Below are 17,201 nucleotides of genomic sequence, written 5' to 3'. Positions count from 1 at the left end.
TTTGTGGCAGAATGGTAGCATCTAGCTTTTATTCAAAAGGTTTTGAATTCAAATCCAGTCACGATTCGCAGTCAGTTTCCTTACACTAGAAAATTCATATCTCATTATAACCATCGGGTACCTCTGTTTATTTAAAGAATAAATAAATATTATTTTTATTTATTACCTGAGGTCAGGTTGTAGTAAAAGATTCCTTCTCAAATTTTACTGTTGTTTTTACTCACTTACAGATCAATTTTTTCCAATGAATCAATAAGATTAAAAAACCTTTATTTTATATTTTAAAATTCACAAAAAATATTATTTACTTTTAATTACATCTTATAGGATCATACCTTTATCTTATAAATATAGATTCTCTACATCTTATAGATTCTTTATCTACAGATAAATAAATTAATATTGCATAAATCTGGCTATAAAGAGCAGCCAAATAATACTGAGCCTATTACTTACAATTACCAGTTATAAAAAATAATGGTAGATGAAGACATTACTGGTAGCTAAATGGCCGCGTAAATTAAAATCAAAATTTAAAGTTGAGAAAGAGATAGTAGCAGCCCCACCATTAGGATTAACTTATACTTTCATACAAAATACAATGTTGTATAAAGGATCATGTGTACAACTGATGACCACTATATTTCATGAGTATTTCTAAATATGTATAGTTTTGCAGCATTTGCCATTGTTAAATTCATGGTGATAACCATGATGGTGGGTCCTTGTTGTGGAACTGGGGGCCCGGAGAGCGACATTAAGTCGACCTGTGTGCTTCGGCATATAGTGTGTTCCAGTAGGGGTATTTTCTCCGCGAATACTGTCTGAAGAAGTATTGGAGTAAATTTAAGTGCTGCATGCTTCATTAGTTACCATCTAATTAGTAAGCCATCTTACCTGTTGGCCCACTGTTATGTGGGCCAACAGGTAAGATGGCTTACAGACATGGCCACATACAGGCTTATCACATTTGACTACATAGTGCGCCAGCAGGTGCATTAAATAAAATGCGATAAGAAGTTCACAGCAATTTTTGAGATAACTGGCAGAGTGTTTGTTGTTCATCAAGCATGCAAAATCAGAGATGTTGTAATATTAAGTCGGTGCTTTAGGGCACATTGCAAAGTATTGTAATGAGAAAGAGCTGTGCGGTTTTTACTGTAAAGGACATTGTGAAAGAATGTCCGTTCAAAAAGGAAAAAAATGAAATGCCCACATGTGTATTAATTGAACCAGATTGGGCAAATTGGCCTAACACAGAAGTCGCAGTGAAGACTGGTCTTGCTTACAGACATGTGGCTATACATTGTCCTAACATATAGAGCAGGTTGAATCCATTTTCAGTAGCTCTATATGAGTTTTTAGAAATCTTAGGTAAGTAGGGCAAGAGTTAGATATAAGTAAGTTACTTAATTGTAATTTAGGTTACAAAATGTTGGTCAAATATGCTAAGGAAACAAAAAAAGCCAGGGTATAGGAAGATTAGCTTGCAGATAGTCTATTATGCCTGAGTTGTAGGGCTCCCTTCGGAGTCGTATTTCTTGTTAAACGTTCATGGAACTCTGCTTAGGATTGGGTGGCCTGTAATCATAGGAATATGCTATATATATATTGTGTTATATATATATCAGTGTAATGTGTATAATAGTAAATATTAGTATTGTTATACACATCTTCATTATGATGTATGTTTTATTTATACATTAGGTAGGATACTAAGTTTTGCCACAAAAAGAAAACAAAAATTGGATGTAAAATTTGTAAACACAGCATGCAGTAATACAGCAATATTTAAGAAGAATAAGAGGTGTTATATTAGGACAAGGAAAGCCACTAGTGATGGCAAAAAACAGTGAAAGATACGATTGACAGAGTTGTTTTCTTATACCAGTTCGATAGCACACCTGAAGAAGCTGGAGGCTTTAGCCAAGAATGGCTGAGGGGGACATCTGTGCTTGGCAAGTGTAGCAAACACTAAACAGACCCGACAGCTTTTTGAGGAATACAAGTAAATAGTAATAGTCTGTGGTAGGTGCTTCACAAAACAAATTCGTTAAAACACTTATGAATTTTGACATGGTTTAACACCCATCTTTCCTGATGTTACTTTTCTATAGTTAGATGAGAGTAGTGTTACCAGATTTTATGACAAGATGCTTTTCTAGAAACCAATCTACAACAAGAAATTAAATATAAGAACTTGTACCAGGTCAGAAATTCTTGACTGGGGTTTCAACCTCAATACTTCTAGATAAAAGAGAAAACATTAAACCACTCTGCCATATAAATCAGCGGTAATTATAAATTAATATTCTAATAAAACATATAGAAACAAACCAACATTTTTAAACTTTATCAAACTGCAGGAGTGAGTAATTTTACATTCATATATGATTACATATATAAATAACTTAAGAATTTTTGCAAAACCAGCAGTTATAAAATATAATAATTTTGTTTGACAAAATAATCATTTTCTAATATTATAAAGACATATTTATAAATCAAACAATACAGTAGTATTTTCAATTCACAATAGAAATTAAATATACATATTTAAAATTTGAAGTAAGTATAAAAAAAAGAATTGGAGACATGAATATATCCATGAATTATTTTTTTTTTATTAAAATCATTTATAAAAAAAAACAGGTTTTAAGCATTTTTTTTTTACATTAACACACCGCTTCAGTAATAAAAGAAAAACTAAAAAATAAATAAATTAATAAAAGTATGACATGTAAAGTAACGTTTCATATTGCACCATGTACATACATATAAATACATAACAATAATACATTTTATACTGCATATAAATGTTGTTAATAAAAAGAATTAAAAAGTAGTGCTTGTGATGACGATGTGTGTGAGTGGAGAGTTGAATTCACAAAAGTAATAAACAATATAATAGATCCGTGGAAGTGTGTTAACACAATTACAATAATAATAATTAATGATGATGACGATAAAAAACATCACTCACCTATAAAAAAACAAAAGATAAATAATTTTATTATATTTCACAAACAGCTTACAATGTAAAATGTAAATGTAGCATTAATTGAAAAAATGGTATCCTCCTTTTTATTAACTAGTAAAAATACTCTTTTATGCAGAAGCAAATACTTTTTAATTTTTTGGCAAAAAATTCTCCTTTACCTGTTTGTGGTAAACAAAGTAATATTCTACTTCTGCTGTAAGCCACCTTTTTGATTGAGTTTGTCTTTTTACCATGCGATGGTAGCCAAGTGATTAGGAAGTGTTTTATTACAAGTATTTATTTTGTTTGAAAATGTTTGAACAAAGGATTTACATTAAATTTTTTGTTAAAATGCAAAGATTTAGTGAAGCGGTGAAGATGTTGGAAGTAGCTTTTGACACCAAGAATTTACGAATGGTTTAAATAGTTTCGAAAAAGATATGAATATGACAAAAGAGTTGGATGGCCTAATATATAATCAACCGAAGAAAGTATTTATAGAATAAACAACACTGTGATTAATAATCTTTATTACTACTAGAGAAATTACTGAAGAGGTATTTATGGCTTTTATGGCCGATGACTCAGAATTACTTAAACAAGTCATAATAGGTAATAAAACGTAGCTATACGGTTATGATAACAAACAGGCGTCTAATCACCTTGACAGAAGCTTTGACAGAAGTTTGACAGAAGAACCCAGTCCATAAAAAGCATGCTGAATTTAATCAAATATTAAGGTTTCCCTTTAATGTTTTTTTAATTTTTATTATTATTACACACATGCGCGCGCGCACACACACGCATGAAGTCTTGTTCAGAAAATAACTGAACTTCATTTTTTTTAATATTCATTATTAATTTTAAAGATTATTGGTGCTTGTCTCTTTCAAAGCACTCCCCTCTCCTGTTCACACACTTTTCCCAGCGGTGTTTCCACTTCATGAAGCAGTCATTTGAAATGGCCTTTAAGGTCCGTGATGAATTTGGTTTATTGTCATCAATAATCTCAAAATGGCATCCTTTAATCGTCGATTGTAATCTCGGAAATAAGAAAAAATCGCAAGGGGCTGCGTCTCGCAAGTAGGGAGATTGACAGTCATCTGATTTTTGTACAAATTGACAAAGCTGAATGTGCTGGGGCATTAATATGGTGAAGGAATCATGGTGACGAGACAACTCATGGTTGTCTTGTCAGAACTCTGGTCTCTTTTTGCGGATTTATTCATGTAACTGTTGTAAAATGCCTTTATGGTATGCATGGTTCACTGTTCACCATGAGGTAAGAATTCAAAATGCACAGTTCCATTGAAATTGAAAAAACCAATAGAGCATCATCGAGACTGACATGCTTTCTTGGGCTATGGAGATCCTTTGTCAATCCATTGTGATGACTGAACTTTTGTCTGGATATCGTGACCAATCTATATACTTTCCCATTACTCCTACAGCAGCGTATATCACTATAGCCAGATAATTAAAAGTAGTAACTATGCACACAGTTGTTGAGTACTTGGGACAACTTCATACTTCATTAGCTGTCAGAAAATGGCATTACATGCCAGTAACATAAAAGTGTTATTTTATTAACTAAAAACTCTAATCAGATAGAAAACAATGAAAGAAGAAAAAAATTAGCTGTTAACTTAAGTCGAAGCTATGAACTATAGTGCTAAAGGGAGTTTCTATCGAATTGAACTAAATTCAAATAAACCAGTGAAAGGGTATATAAATATATTAATATAAATAAAATAAGTATATATATATATATAGAAAGAGAGAGAGCGAGAGACAAAGAATACATGAAACTTATTACGAAGATAAAAAAAATTACAGCAACTTACTTGTTGTAGTGAGTGTAACAGTCTTGCTACAAATCTTTTAAAAGTGCTGATTTAGCATTCTTCAATTTATCAAGCCGTCGCTGTAGGTGTGAATGCGCTGTTTCAAGCTCTTCAACCCTGGCTTGTGATTCTCTTAGCTGCTCTCATAAATTCAAAATAAATTATTATTTTTTTTTGTTTTTAACATATATTAAAATAAATAAATTAACAAACAACAGATTGCACTCTTAAATACAAACACGCACACAATTAACTGTTGGATAGATTCACTGACAGATCAATTCTAAAATTACAGCACTCCTTATAATGATTAAACAAAAAATGCTCGTAAACATAATTCTAGATACCCTACAAACATAAATTATATACATTTTCATACTGTATAATTATTAATCATCAAATGATTAAAATTATACGCTTTCTAAAATATGTTTTTCTCTCAAAGTGTTATTGAAACTAACACCGATTTGTTCAGTGAAGAATCAATCTTAAGATTAAAAACAACTACGTATGAATTAAGTAATTAATATATATTCTATCAATTCTGAGATTGTTAATATATATTATTTTAATGTGTTCAGATTTGTAACAGTGTAAACTTTGCAGGTTGTGGTTTGTTTTATATACACCCTGATTCTATGAGGAAGATAATTTAGAAAATTTTATTCTGTTGATGAGTGTACTACACTCATGTTTCTATATGTTTCTTGTATATAAAGGTGAATGTCATCCAGTCTATCCAAAGTGAATTGGTAAACTGTTCAGATTTTACAATTTTACCTGTTATAGACAGCAAATGGTAGTAAATTTTAATTACCGTTTTCAAAATTGATTTTATTCTATAATAAATTTATTTATATTTATCTTTTCATGGATTTACTTGTAGCAACCATTCTGCTTATTCCTCTTCTGTATTAACTTTATTATACTGTGAAGCCATTCTGATTAAGATTTTCTTCATTACTTTCTATTTGTGGGTAGCATTCCTATCCATTTCTAATGTGTTCTATTTTACTTGTTCCCCTTTAAAAGCCATAATTTTGACATTAATTGAAAATATCAAATTGTTCTTATTGGCGATAAAATTTAAAAAGTGCACTTTTGCAAGTGTCTCAGTTAATTGCTATTCAGTCTTGTCTTTTACAGTCTTTTTTTTTTAGAAATTTTATGCTGTATATTACTTAGTAAATTTTTTTTTAATTTCATTACCGACGTACTGAAGATGACCTCTGGTACAGCCAGCACTTAAGGGCTAAGTATGGAGGGGGTGGTATGGCAACTGAAACCGTCACATGGAAAGTTGTCTTCCCCTGTGGGGTCAGGATGCACTCTAAAAAACTAAAACCCAATTATTATTATTATTTTCAATGAAACTACACTTTTAAAAACTAAACTGCTAAATAACCTCATGTTACACAGACAACGTAAAGAATGGGTTTGGTCAAGCAGTGTAGCCCCAACATAGAAATAAACAAAAAATTCTATCATCGGATTAATTTATATGCCACTACACAGACAATAAATTTCATTAAAATAGCTTAATCAATTCTTAAGGTATAATCTTTTTTTAAAAAAACAAAGTGGCAGATGGAAGGAGATGAAGCAAGATATTTTGTTTATCGAAATGAATGTTTTTGTTTATTTTGTTGTCTTGAATTGGTTTGTTAAGTTTAATTTAGGAATTATTGAAACCTACTGACACAAGGTATTGAAGGATTGGGACACTGTATGGAACAACCATTAGTAATTAACATGAATATTAAAAAAAAAGAGGGGATTCAATGAATCAAGCCTTTGAAATTAAGACTGCAATCACAGTTACTAATATTACAGTTATGATGTTTGCCACTATTTTGGTTAAATTGCTATTTAGTATATTATATTGTTAGAGAAAGTGAATATATTGTGGATATTGAATAAATTTATTAATATATATGTTTTTTGTACATTGTTGGTAAAAATTAAGCTATTTAAGCAAATTATTAAGTTATTAAATTATTATTCTGTTATTTTAGTCATTCGGTTGAGCCATCAGCAAAAAAATTGAAATATGACACCAATTGTGTTAATGATGTGGAGGTGACTGGTACTAAAGTTATGGCTGTGTTATCCGGTAGTGTGCCGAGCAATAAATGTCTAACCGATCTTATTCAAATTGTGAAACCACAGATTAAAAATCTTATTGAAGATTCTAATTTGGTAAGTGTTGAGCCTTAATATTAGTTTTAATTTTTGTTTTCTCTATATTTTTGTGCTGTAGAAAATTAAATTGTTAGGTTTAGAATCTTTCTACGAGTTATTTAATCGCAGATTTATAAATAGTGTTCCAGATGTAACTGTGCACCTAAACAAAAGCAACTGGACTTCAGTTACCACAACTATTCATTCTACCCTTGGGTAGAATGAATAGTCTACCCTTGGGTAGAATGAATAGTTGTGGTCCTGAATAAGAAAACAACGTTCTTCTGGGTACATTCTGATTTGTTTTTAATACAATCACCATTAAGGTCTATGCACTTAAGGCCAGATTTCCGCTAAAGTTCTTATGCCAATTCAGTATGTCAGTTTATACTATTCCTTAAAATAACCATCTACAGTGGCCATAACTTGATTAATGATCAAAAATATCTTTCTTCTAGGCATTTTTATTGGGTCAGGAAACAACTAATGGTCACTGGGAGTCAGATCAGTCTCGTCAACAGTCACAAATTGGCATAAAATTCCTGTGGATTGTACTGAAAGAGCTCAAGACAATTGCTTGAAATATTTTTTTGATTGGGTGTAAGCAAATGTGTCACCCATCTTGCGTACAGTTTGTTTATAAACAAATGTTGGTGCAAAAGATTGCACGCGCATTCAATTGACACATTTACAGACTTTGCTAACTTGTTCACCGTCACTTTCTGATCTGCCAAAACGATTTTATGCACTTTTTTATCATTTCTGGCATAGCCACTTCAGGAGTCCACTACATGGTTCATTGCTAGTGCATGTGTGACACATTTTAAACTCTGCGACCCAGCATTCAGCTGTTGTATTTAATGGAGAACAATCTCTTAATATCTTATCAAGCCCTTCTTTAATTTCTGTTACACTTTAACCTCTTAGAAAAAAGTATTTAATCACTGCTTGAATTTCCAGTTTTTCCATTTTCTAAAAAAAACACCCTAATTCTCCACTTTGACTTACTGTAAATGCCATACAAAGTGATGTGATGACTTGAAATTCTTATAGTAAACTAATGAAAAGTGGAATCATACAATATCAATGTTTCATTAAAGGTTTTCTGAAGTCAGCGTTTCACATGGCAATACTGTGTAAAACTTTATTGATAAGTTCTGACAAACTTAATGTGTCAATGATGTGCCTGAGTCCGGAAGACAGACCATCTATCTTGACATAAGAAAAGTTGGATGGTATTTATAATTATATAGTTCAAAGTCTAAAGAGGTTTTATCAGAAAATTGTCACAAAGCAGAGATTTTAAGAAGTAGTATGCTCAAGCACTGAATAAATATTTGAAAATACTCTTGTACAAAATAATTGCACTGCATCAGTTGCTCATTGTCGATTTTCCTAAGCATGTTGATTATTGCCAGTGGCTTTTGAATTTTAATGATAAAAAGAAGAAGAAATCTTTTATGTAACATTTTTCAGATGAAATATTTCATTTATTGGGCTGTGTTAACAGCAGGACAGTTAGGTACGGTCTGTGGATAACCCTTATGAATTCTCAGAATGACAGTTACATGACAGAAAAATTTTAATTAGGCGTGTTACATCATAAAAGCGGGTGATCATTCAATTTTCCAGAACACAGCAAAATCAGAACATTATTGCAGCGAAATGATTTGTTCTTTCATTGGCCAACTAAATGAAGAGAAATTGCTGGTCAAAAGAATACATTATTTGAAGCATACTTCCAACAAGATGAAGCCTTCTAACAGCACACACCACCAGTGTTTTTTTCTCTGTAAAGTTTTTGGGATAGACTCATTTCAAAGCTTTTGAAATGAGATTCACAGTTCTTACACCTACAGATTTTTTTTCTATCGAGCAATTATAGGATTACTGAATTTGTGAATACTACCACTCTTATAGTACAGTTTACAATCCTTAAAGTACCTTCTGTGCAGGTGACTTGCAAAAAACGCGTTTGTTTTGTATTTTAATAATTTTATTTTTATTGAAAAGTAAAAAGTGATTTAATTATATATTTTTTTGTTTCAGTTAAAAATGTGGATATCATTTATGATTCCGAAAATTGAAGATGGTAATAATTTTGGTGTGTCTGTTCAAGAGGATACATTAGCTGAAGTTCAATCAGTTGAAAGTGAGGCAGCAGCATTCTTTGAACAAATTACAAGATATTATGCATCAAGAGCGAAAGTTGTTTCAAAGGTATGTTCTTTTTTCTCTGTTCGTGATTAATTGTATTTATTCATTACGTTGGCATTCTGAAGAAAATGGAACTTTTGTGACACGGTCTGTGTGTTTATTTCCATTATTTCTACTTTTAACAGTCAGATATTGAGTGCCTTGCCCATTAGGATTCTTTTATTTTAAAGCACACGTAAATATTTATTATATTTATTTTCAAATATTTTAATTTCTTTAAAGTAATTCAAATAGAAAATGAACTGTTGAAAATCAAGAACTGCACAATCAAACAAGAATTAGCCACTGTTAAAAAGCAATTGACTGAAATTGAGCAGTACTCAAGGGGACAAAATGTTTTGAATGGAATTCCGGAGACTAGGGGTGAAAACTAATTTGAGATTGCAAGTGCTATAGTAAGAGTAATCAGTGTTGAATACAGGCTTGAAATTATAAACACCGTACATAGAGTACCTGCATTCAAACAAGCAAGGATGAATCCAATAATTTTATAATTCAAAAAAAAGTAGAAAAAGAGAGATGGATTATGGCTACTAGGAAAAGACGTAAAATCAAAACTTGTGATTTCAATAAGAATCTACTGGCCAATGATGTTTATATAAACAATCATTTGTACTGTATCTAAAAAAACTTGCTTATGAAAGAAAAACAGTATGCCAAAGATAAAAATTACAAACATATGAACAAGATTTTCATTAGGAAGAGCGATGTGACTGCAGATTCAAATCTGAAACCAGTTTGATAAATAGTGAAGATATAAACAGATAAAATGGTGCAAACATGTGAAGAATATGTGTAACTTCCTTGATTCTAGTTGTGGTCTTTTTTTTTGTAGTTCACCAGAATATTAGGAGCCTAAGAAAAAATTTTATAGATTTGTAAGTATAATACAAACATTACCTATTAAACTAAATGTAATAGTTTTAAGTGAAACGTGGCTATATTCTGTTGAAATTTACTCTGACTTATATACATTAGACAGATATAATAATTTTAGTAATTGCAATGACGAGCAAAGTCAGTAGGGTTAATTGTATATCTCAAAAGAATTGTAATAGTTGAATATATTGAAGAGATAACAGGTTTTTGTACAGCTGATGTGGTACTAGTTCAATTTAAAATATTTAATTTTGTTTTTACTTGTTGGGAGTGTATAGCAATGTTATACTAAAAATGAATTTACTTCTGAATTAATGAATTATATCGATAAAAATTGGAAACATAAGGAAAACATTATCATTGTAGAAGACATAAATATAGATTCACTTGAAATGACCAATGAATCAAATTATTATTTAATATCACTGACAACTGCTGTTTTGTAGTATTATTAATAAGTAAACAAGAATCGATAATGTGTCAAGGTTATATATAGATCATGCGTTTGTAAAAGCGAATCAAGAATTAGTATAAAGAATGGGTTTTGACCATTTAAATAGTACTGAACATTGAATGCAGTTAAGTTTGAAATAACTAATTATATAAACAATTTAGATAGTAAAACATATAAATAGTTAGAATATATTGATTATAAAAAAGTTAATGAACAACTAAAGATATTTGGCTGGAGTTCTTTGTATAATATTCAAGATGTTGTGAAGATCTTTGAAAGATTTATTACTACTGTAAGTATAATAATGGATAATGTAAAATTAAAAAAAAAAAAAAAAAAACAGAAATGCCAAACATACAAAAAAATAAATTACTGTAGTTAACGAATGAAATTATTAGCATTTCAAAAAATAGGATTAAAATATTGAATAAATTACAAAGGTGGCCATTTGATTCTAAATTTTATGATTCTTGATACTGCAATAAATCATCGAATCGGTGTTTATTATAAGGTCATTTTTAAATGCTAACAGAAGTAGTATTAAAGACACATCAAATGCCGTAAATAATATTATAGGAATGAGGATTAAAAAAAAGCAAATTCAATGTATCTTTAACAAGGACAGTGGGGAAATTACAGATAAAGTAATTTTTATTTTCATATTATATTTTCATAACATATTAGCTGTTTAATTACTGAAACAGCAAATACATTTATTGAATATTTTGCTGTAAGTTTTAGATATTAATTTACCTGGTAATCCCCCAAAGTATTCAATAAATGTTTTAGCTATTTCTGCTTTATCCATAATTTCCCCTCTGTCCTCGTTAAAGATACATTGAATACCAGGTAAATTGATATCTAAATCTTAATTATAAATATAAATCATAATTATGAAGTTGGTGATAGGATAAAACCGGCCAGTGGATCTTATTTTATATTTCTGGCCAGTAAGAGGAGATTGAGAGGGTTATTCAATCCTTGACAAATAAAAAAAAAACCAAGGGGACACCATAATATATCTATCGATTTCTATAAAAAATGTGTTAAAAATATTGGTCATACATTGGAATTTATCATTAATAAAAATGTTGAAACTGGTATTTTTCTGCAAGTGCTCAAAAGGTCATTCCAGTTTTTGAAAAAGGTGATTCAAGAGAGGTGGAAAACTACTAGAAGTTTTTGGTAGTTTGTTTGGTCGTTTTGGTATCCAAAATATTTGAATGGGTCATGAAAGAAAGATTTTTTCTGTACAAACAATTTTTTTTAATAAGAGTCAATTTGGATTCATAAAGAATAAAAATGCTGAAGTGGTACTAAGTAAACTATTTAAAGATAGACAGCAGCATAAATAAAGGGAAAAAATACTCGGTTTTGCTTTTACATATATAAAAATTATTTGATGCAGTTAATCACAAAATCCTCTTGGCTAAAATGGAGAGAGTAGGGATTAGGAGGTCGCATTAACCTGGTTTGGATCTTATCTGTCAAATCATCTTCAGGGTGTCAGAATGGATGACAATTTAAGTGATTGGACTATAGTATCATGTAGCACTCCACGGGGCACTTTACTCTCCATACATATTTATGACTTATGTAATCAAAATTTCAGAAGGAGATGTCTCCGTAGATGATACTGCCATAGAATATAGTTGCGATAAGCGGGAAGATATAAAAATACAGATGGAAGATCTCATTTTCAGAGATGGGTTCTACAGTAATAAATTGGTTCGTAGTACAAGTAAAGCTAATTTTTTAATTTCCTGGATAGGGAGGAAGCAACATTTTCTGTAAAGTATCATAAACACACTATTTGTGTACGTGAATGTATAAGGAAAATTAATTCCATTAATTATTTAGGCCTAATTATAGATTCTGAATTAAGTTGGAAGCCTCACATATTGAAATTAAGAAAAGATTTATTATTAAACTTGTATAAATTTTACAAATCACATTATTTGTGATTAAATATTAAAAATAGATGATTTGTGTATATAATGCGCTTATTAAATCTAGACTTGAATTTAGAATTGAATGTTGGACAGGAACTTATAATCTAACTTAAAGTGTGGAAATAGCAGAAAAAAGAATTATTGGAATTATGGATTTCAAAACTAGTTCCAAACCATCTCTTTGAGATTTTCAAAAACTGAATATTCTACCCATAAAGAATCTATACATATAAGTACGAAGAGTATTTTTCAATAGTTGTAAAGATCATAAAATAAACAATGTGTATGAAACAAGAAGTATGAATGCAAAAAGTACAAAAATTCCCGTTGTATTTAAAGAACCGTTTTGAAAATCTATTTGTCTATTTAGGACCTAAAATTTATAACATGTTAGACAATAGTTAGACAATGTTACAATAAATCATGTAACTGTTGAAAATATATTTCAGCAGAAAAATAAATAGATAAAAGTAAAATATCTTTCAATTAAAAAGGTGAAGAAATGTGTTGCCAGTATTAAGGACACCTACATTTCAGGAAAGGTCGACCTGAAATACACATTACAGTTTTCAGAAGCTAAACAGAAAAGAGGGAAGTATATTCAGGACGCAAGTGTTCCGTTTTCTAAATTAGAATGAATAAAATTAACATGGAAAAAATAAAATTAAAATAGAATGTTAAAAATTTACTATATGATTAAGGTTTTGTACTACTTTTGTAAATTGAACTGCACACACCGCCTTATATGTAATGATTAGTAATATGAACTAGACTCGATATGACAAACTTTAGATTAATTATATTTAGATTAGGCTGTATTTTTAATACTCATTTATGCATTATTGGCACTGGAGCTTTTATGTTGCTCTAGGTATTCCAGGGAATGGAGCTTTGTATATGTATTTGTAAAATTATTATTGGAATAAATTTGAATTTGAAAATTCTTCATTTCCAATCAATTTTGTTTCATACATTTGCATTTCTTAGTTGTATCTCCTCATCATTGTTTCTTTATGCGCATCTTTTTGTTTTAATGCTCTCATTGTATTTAACAATTTTCACATTTTAAAATCCAAATGCAGTTCCATTCTACTTTATAGTTCAACTTTTTATTCAATCACAATTGTTTCTGCTTTATAAATATTTTCCTAGAAGTATATTCCTAGTCCTTGGTATTACTCCTAGCTTAGATAATCTGTACCGAGGAATAGGTTGGGTGCTACTTTCAAAAGAACATTCTTTTGTTGCAAGTCCATCCTTTTAATTCTTATACAGATTTATCACGAAGTTCTCCCAGGACTTTCATAACCTATTCTACTTGTTAAAGTTATGGAAAAAGTACATATAAACATATGTCCTAAAATGTTTGCGAGTTACAGCTAGTGTAAGATTTTTCCTGGATTTCAGCTATCTCTGTGAAATGGGGCTATTTTTAGAACGTTAATTAAGGGGCAGAATTAGTGATTTCTTACATTTTTTGACTTGAAAAATCGAATAATATATATCCCAGAACGATACTTCAATAGTTCAAGAAGAAATGTGTTGAAATGGTCAGACTCATTTTTGAACATTTATTATAAACTGATTTGTATAATACACTTTTGCCTAGTGTACTGTTTCAAAATAAAATTTCGGTTTTTCTAACTTCTTTGTTTTATTAAAATTATTTTACACTATTTTGTTCACAATTAAATTCTCTACAAGTTTTGTTAAATTTTTTACATGTTTATTAACCATTTAACAAAGTTATTGTGTATCAAAAACAGGGTATACTATTTGATTAGTTTTCACCCCAGATTTCACAAAAACTACTACAGAAGGGTCCTGTGACCTATTTTATTCAATTTTTCATGTTAAAAACAATAAGGAATCAGTAATTTTGTCCCTTAATTAACGTTGTACAAATTTTACTATGACTTCATTTCACTAGGGTAGCTGAAATCTGACTGGAATCTGTCACTAGCTGTAACTAGCAAATAAAGCATTTTAGGACATATGTTTCTTTGTGGTACACCTGTGTAGTTATTAAGATGGAGAATTCAGCTTATCAAGGTCAAATCCTAAGATTGTAGCAACATGAAGCGGGAGGGTTGCCGTGCAGTCTTATTGGCTTACAACTGAAAAGGCATGCAATATACAGAATGATAAGTGAACCATATTCATCTCAAGAGGATTTACTAGATGATGTACTGTCTTACTGCGATACATAATAATAATAACTTGAGGCAGAAGCCGTTTTAACAAGTCAAATTGAAACGTGAAGAGATCATTCGCTCAGAACAAAGTTTGTTCCAGAATTGAAAATACAACCTTCAAACATCGATTGCCTCTTTGAATCTAAATCTCATTCGGTTGACACAGCGTATGTATTGACTTATCTTCATTAAAATGAAGATGCAACAGCCATCTGTTAATCCAAAAACTGTTCGCTGTTCAAATATGAATTGGAGATGTGCAATGCGTAGAAACATAGAAATAGAATTGGAGAATAATTGGAACTGGCCTGCTGTGGTTGTTTACACACAGCGCTTGATATATTGCTTGGTAAGGGCACTACTCGAAAGATCTTCACCATATGTTTGTATTACATTAACATTTCAGTTCAGAAATGGTCGATTTAAAGTCAGGATTACATATAGTGCAAGTGTTACTGTGGTTGGTCATACTAATGCAACAACTTGTATTCCAGTTCATTATCTTTCTTTATTTTTTGTAAAAACTAATATGAGCAGTGGTATTGGTTGGTTCTTATAATGGTGACTGAATGGGTGTGTTACCAGTGTATGTGTACTATTACATTATATGTTATAGTGAATATTAAATATATATCAGCAATGGTTATGGGATTTGAAAGACAAAATATTTTATAATGGTAGTAATTGTTCAGAGAAAAAAATGATTTGCTATTACTTTGTCTTTTGGCATAGTTGGTAAATAAATTCTGAATATTTAGGAAAAAACTTACCGAAGTAATAATAAAATAAAGGTAAATGTGTAATAGAAGGTAGGATAATGAGCAATTAGATATTAAGGTAGGTGAGCGTAATTTATCGGAACTTTTGTAATTTTGGTATTTAGGGAGTAAAATTTGTAAATTTTTTTTACGTTTAAAAACATAAAACTGGAAAAAGAAAGGAGACTTTTTTCTGCTTTCAAACAGAAAATAAATTTGCTAGCATGAAATATAGATGTTTTAAAATTAGAAAGATATTCTTGAAAATATATTCGTGAGATGTAAGCTTTATGACAGAGAAACATGGATTGTGACAGGTAAAGTTAATAAATGGAGATTGTGTGCATGCAACACTAATCCTTAAAAGAGTCATTTATATGAAATCTCAAAACTTGAGTTTTTAATATATTTACTCCTTGATTTTTTTTATTTCTTGTTCGTGTAGCAATTTTTTAGTTGTGAATCCTTGTTTGATTTTTTTTTAAGGTTGCAAAATATCCACACATTCAAGACTATAGAAGAGCTGTTCGAGAGTTGGATGAAAAACAGTATGTTAGTATTTGGCTTGTGTTATGTGAAGTACGAAACCGTTACTCTACTCTTCACGATATAATAACAAAAAATTTGGAAAAACTGAAAAAACCTCGATCAAGTAATACCGAATCGCTGTACTAAAAGAAATAATAATGAGATCGGAGGAATAAAACAAATCAGAAGCAGGACATAATAATTATAAAAAATATCTGTAATAATTATTACTATTATTGTTCAAAATAAAGTTGCCGCTGATTTTAATTTTTATCATTAGAATTAAAAAAATATTATTTAAATAAATGTAAAGAAATAAAAGATAAAAACAGTACTTTACTTTCTCTTTTGTTATTATATATTATGTATTGTTTTTTATATTACAATTATAAAATAAAATACACAATGCGGGTTTTGTGGTAGGTTTATTTAAAAAAAAGGTTTATATAACTTAAGAAAAAAAATATCACATAATCTGAACACAAGGTTCACTTATTTGTTTTATTGACGAGTGATTTATTTTGTACATAAAAACTGTGATTTATTCTGATAGTAGTAATAATAATCTTTTATATTATATAAAAAAACTTAGCTATTGGTTTTTATCTTAAAAAATTATATTAAAGTTTTTAATTTAAGTATATTTGTGCTCATGGTAGTCTGTATTCCAGTTTTTATTGTTTAAAATGTCCATTGACTTAATTATTGATCCTGTGTTTATTATATATTATTTGTAAATCTTGATTGTCGGTAATTCTTTATTATTATTATTATGTTTAGATATGAAATAATGAATTTGATGTAATTTTTCTGTTAAAAAAGTAATAGTAATGGAATTGTCAATAGTCAATAAATTCTTTGTAATGATATGTAAAAGAAAGTTTGTTTTGATGTCATTGAATTCCTGAAACATGTATATTTATCTGTAATAATTTTTATTTATGTAGTAGGTTCACCCCTAATTTATGATTTTCTTTTATGTAATAATGTTTTTAATGTCATTGATATCATTCTGTTTGCTGATGATTTGACGTTGATGCATAAAAGGAATAGACGACTAAAGTTTCCATTTATGGCAGGTCATGTGGACTGAATCGCACGATACCCAGATAGCCATCACATGATGGTATTTTTCTTGATGTGAGAAATCTGCAGGTTAGGTAGATTGAAATCTACCTAACCTGCAGAAATCTGTTAGTTAGGTAGATTGCCC

General features: G+C 29.9%; 1 protein-coding gene across 1 annotated transcript; it reads left to right on the top strand.

Moving 5' to 3' along the window:
- The first annotated feature begins 6,835 nt into the window (after positions 1 to 6,835).
- Positions 6,836 to 16,868, top strand: LOC142333755 (proteasome activator complex subunit 3-like). The gene is made up of 3 exons (XM_075381231.1): positions 6,836 to 7,023; positions 9,055 to 9,225; positions 15,947 to 16,868. Exons 1-3 carry the CDS (start codon positions 6,922 to 6,924, stop codon positions 16,133 to 16,135), a joined length of 462 nt encoding a protein of 153 aa, XP_075237346.1. The 5' UTR covers positions 6,836 to 6,921; the 3' UTR covers positions 16,136 to 16,868.
- Positions 16,869 to 17,201: the final 333 nt, after the last annotated feature.

This window comes from Lycorma delicatula, chromosome 13, assembly GCF_047948215.1.
Source record: "Lycorma delicatula isolate Av1 chromosome 13, ASM4794821v1, whole genome shotgun sequence".
Taxonomy (NCBI): Eukaryota; Metazoa; Arthropoda; class Insecta; order Hemiptera; family Fulgoridae; genus Lycorma; species Lycorma delicatula.
Note: the sequence above shows the minus strand (reverse complement) of the source record. Positions and strands in the feature narration are given on the sequence as shown.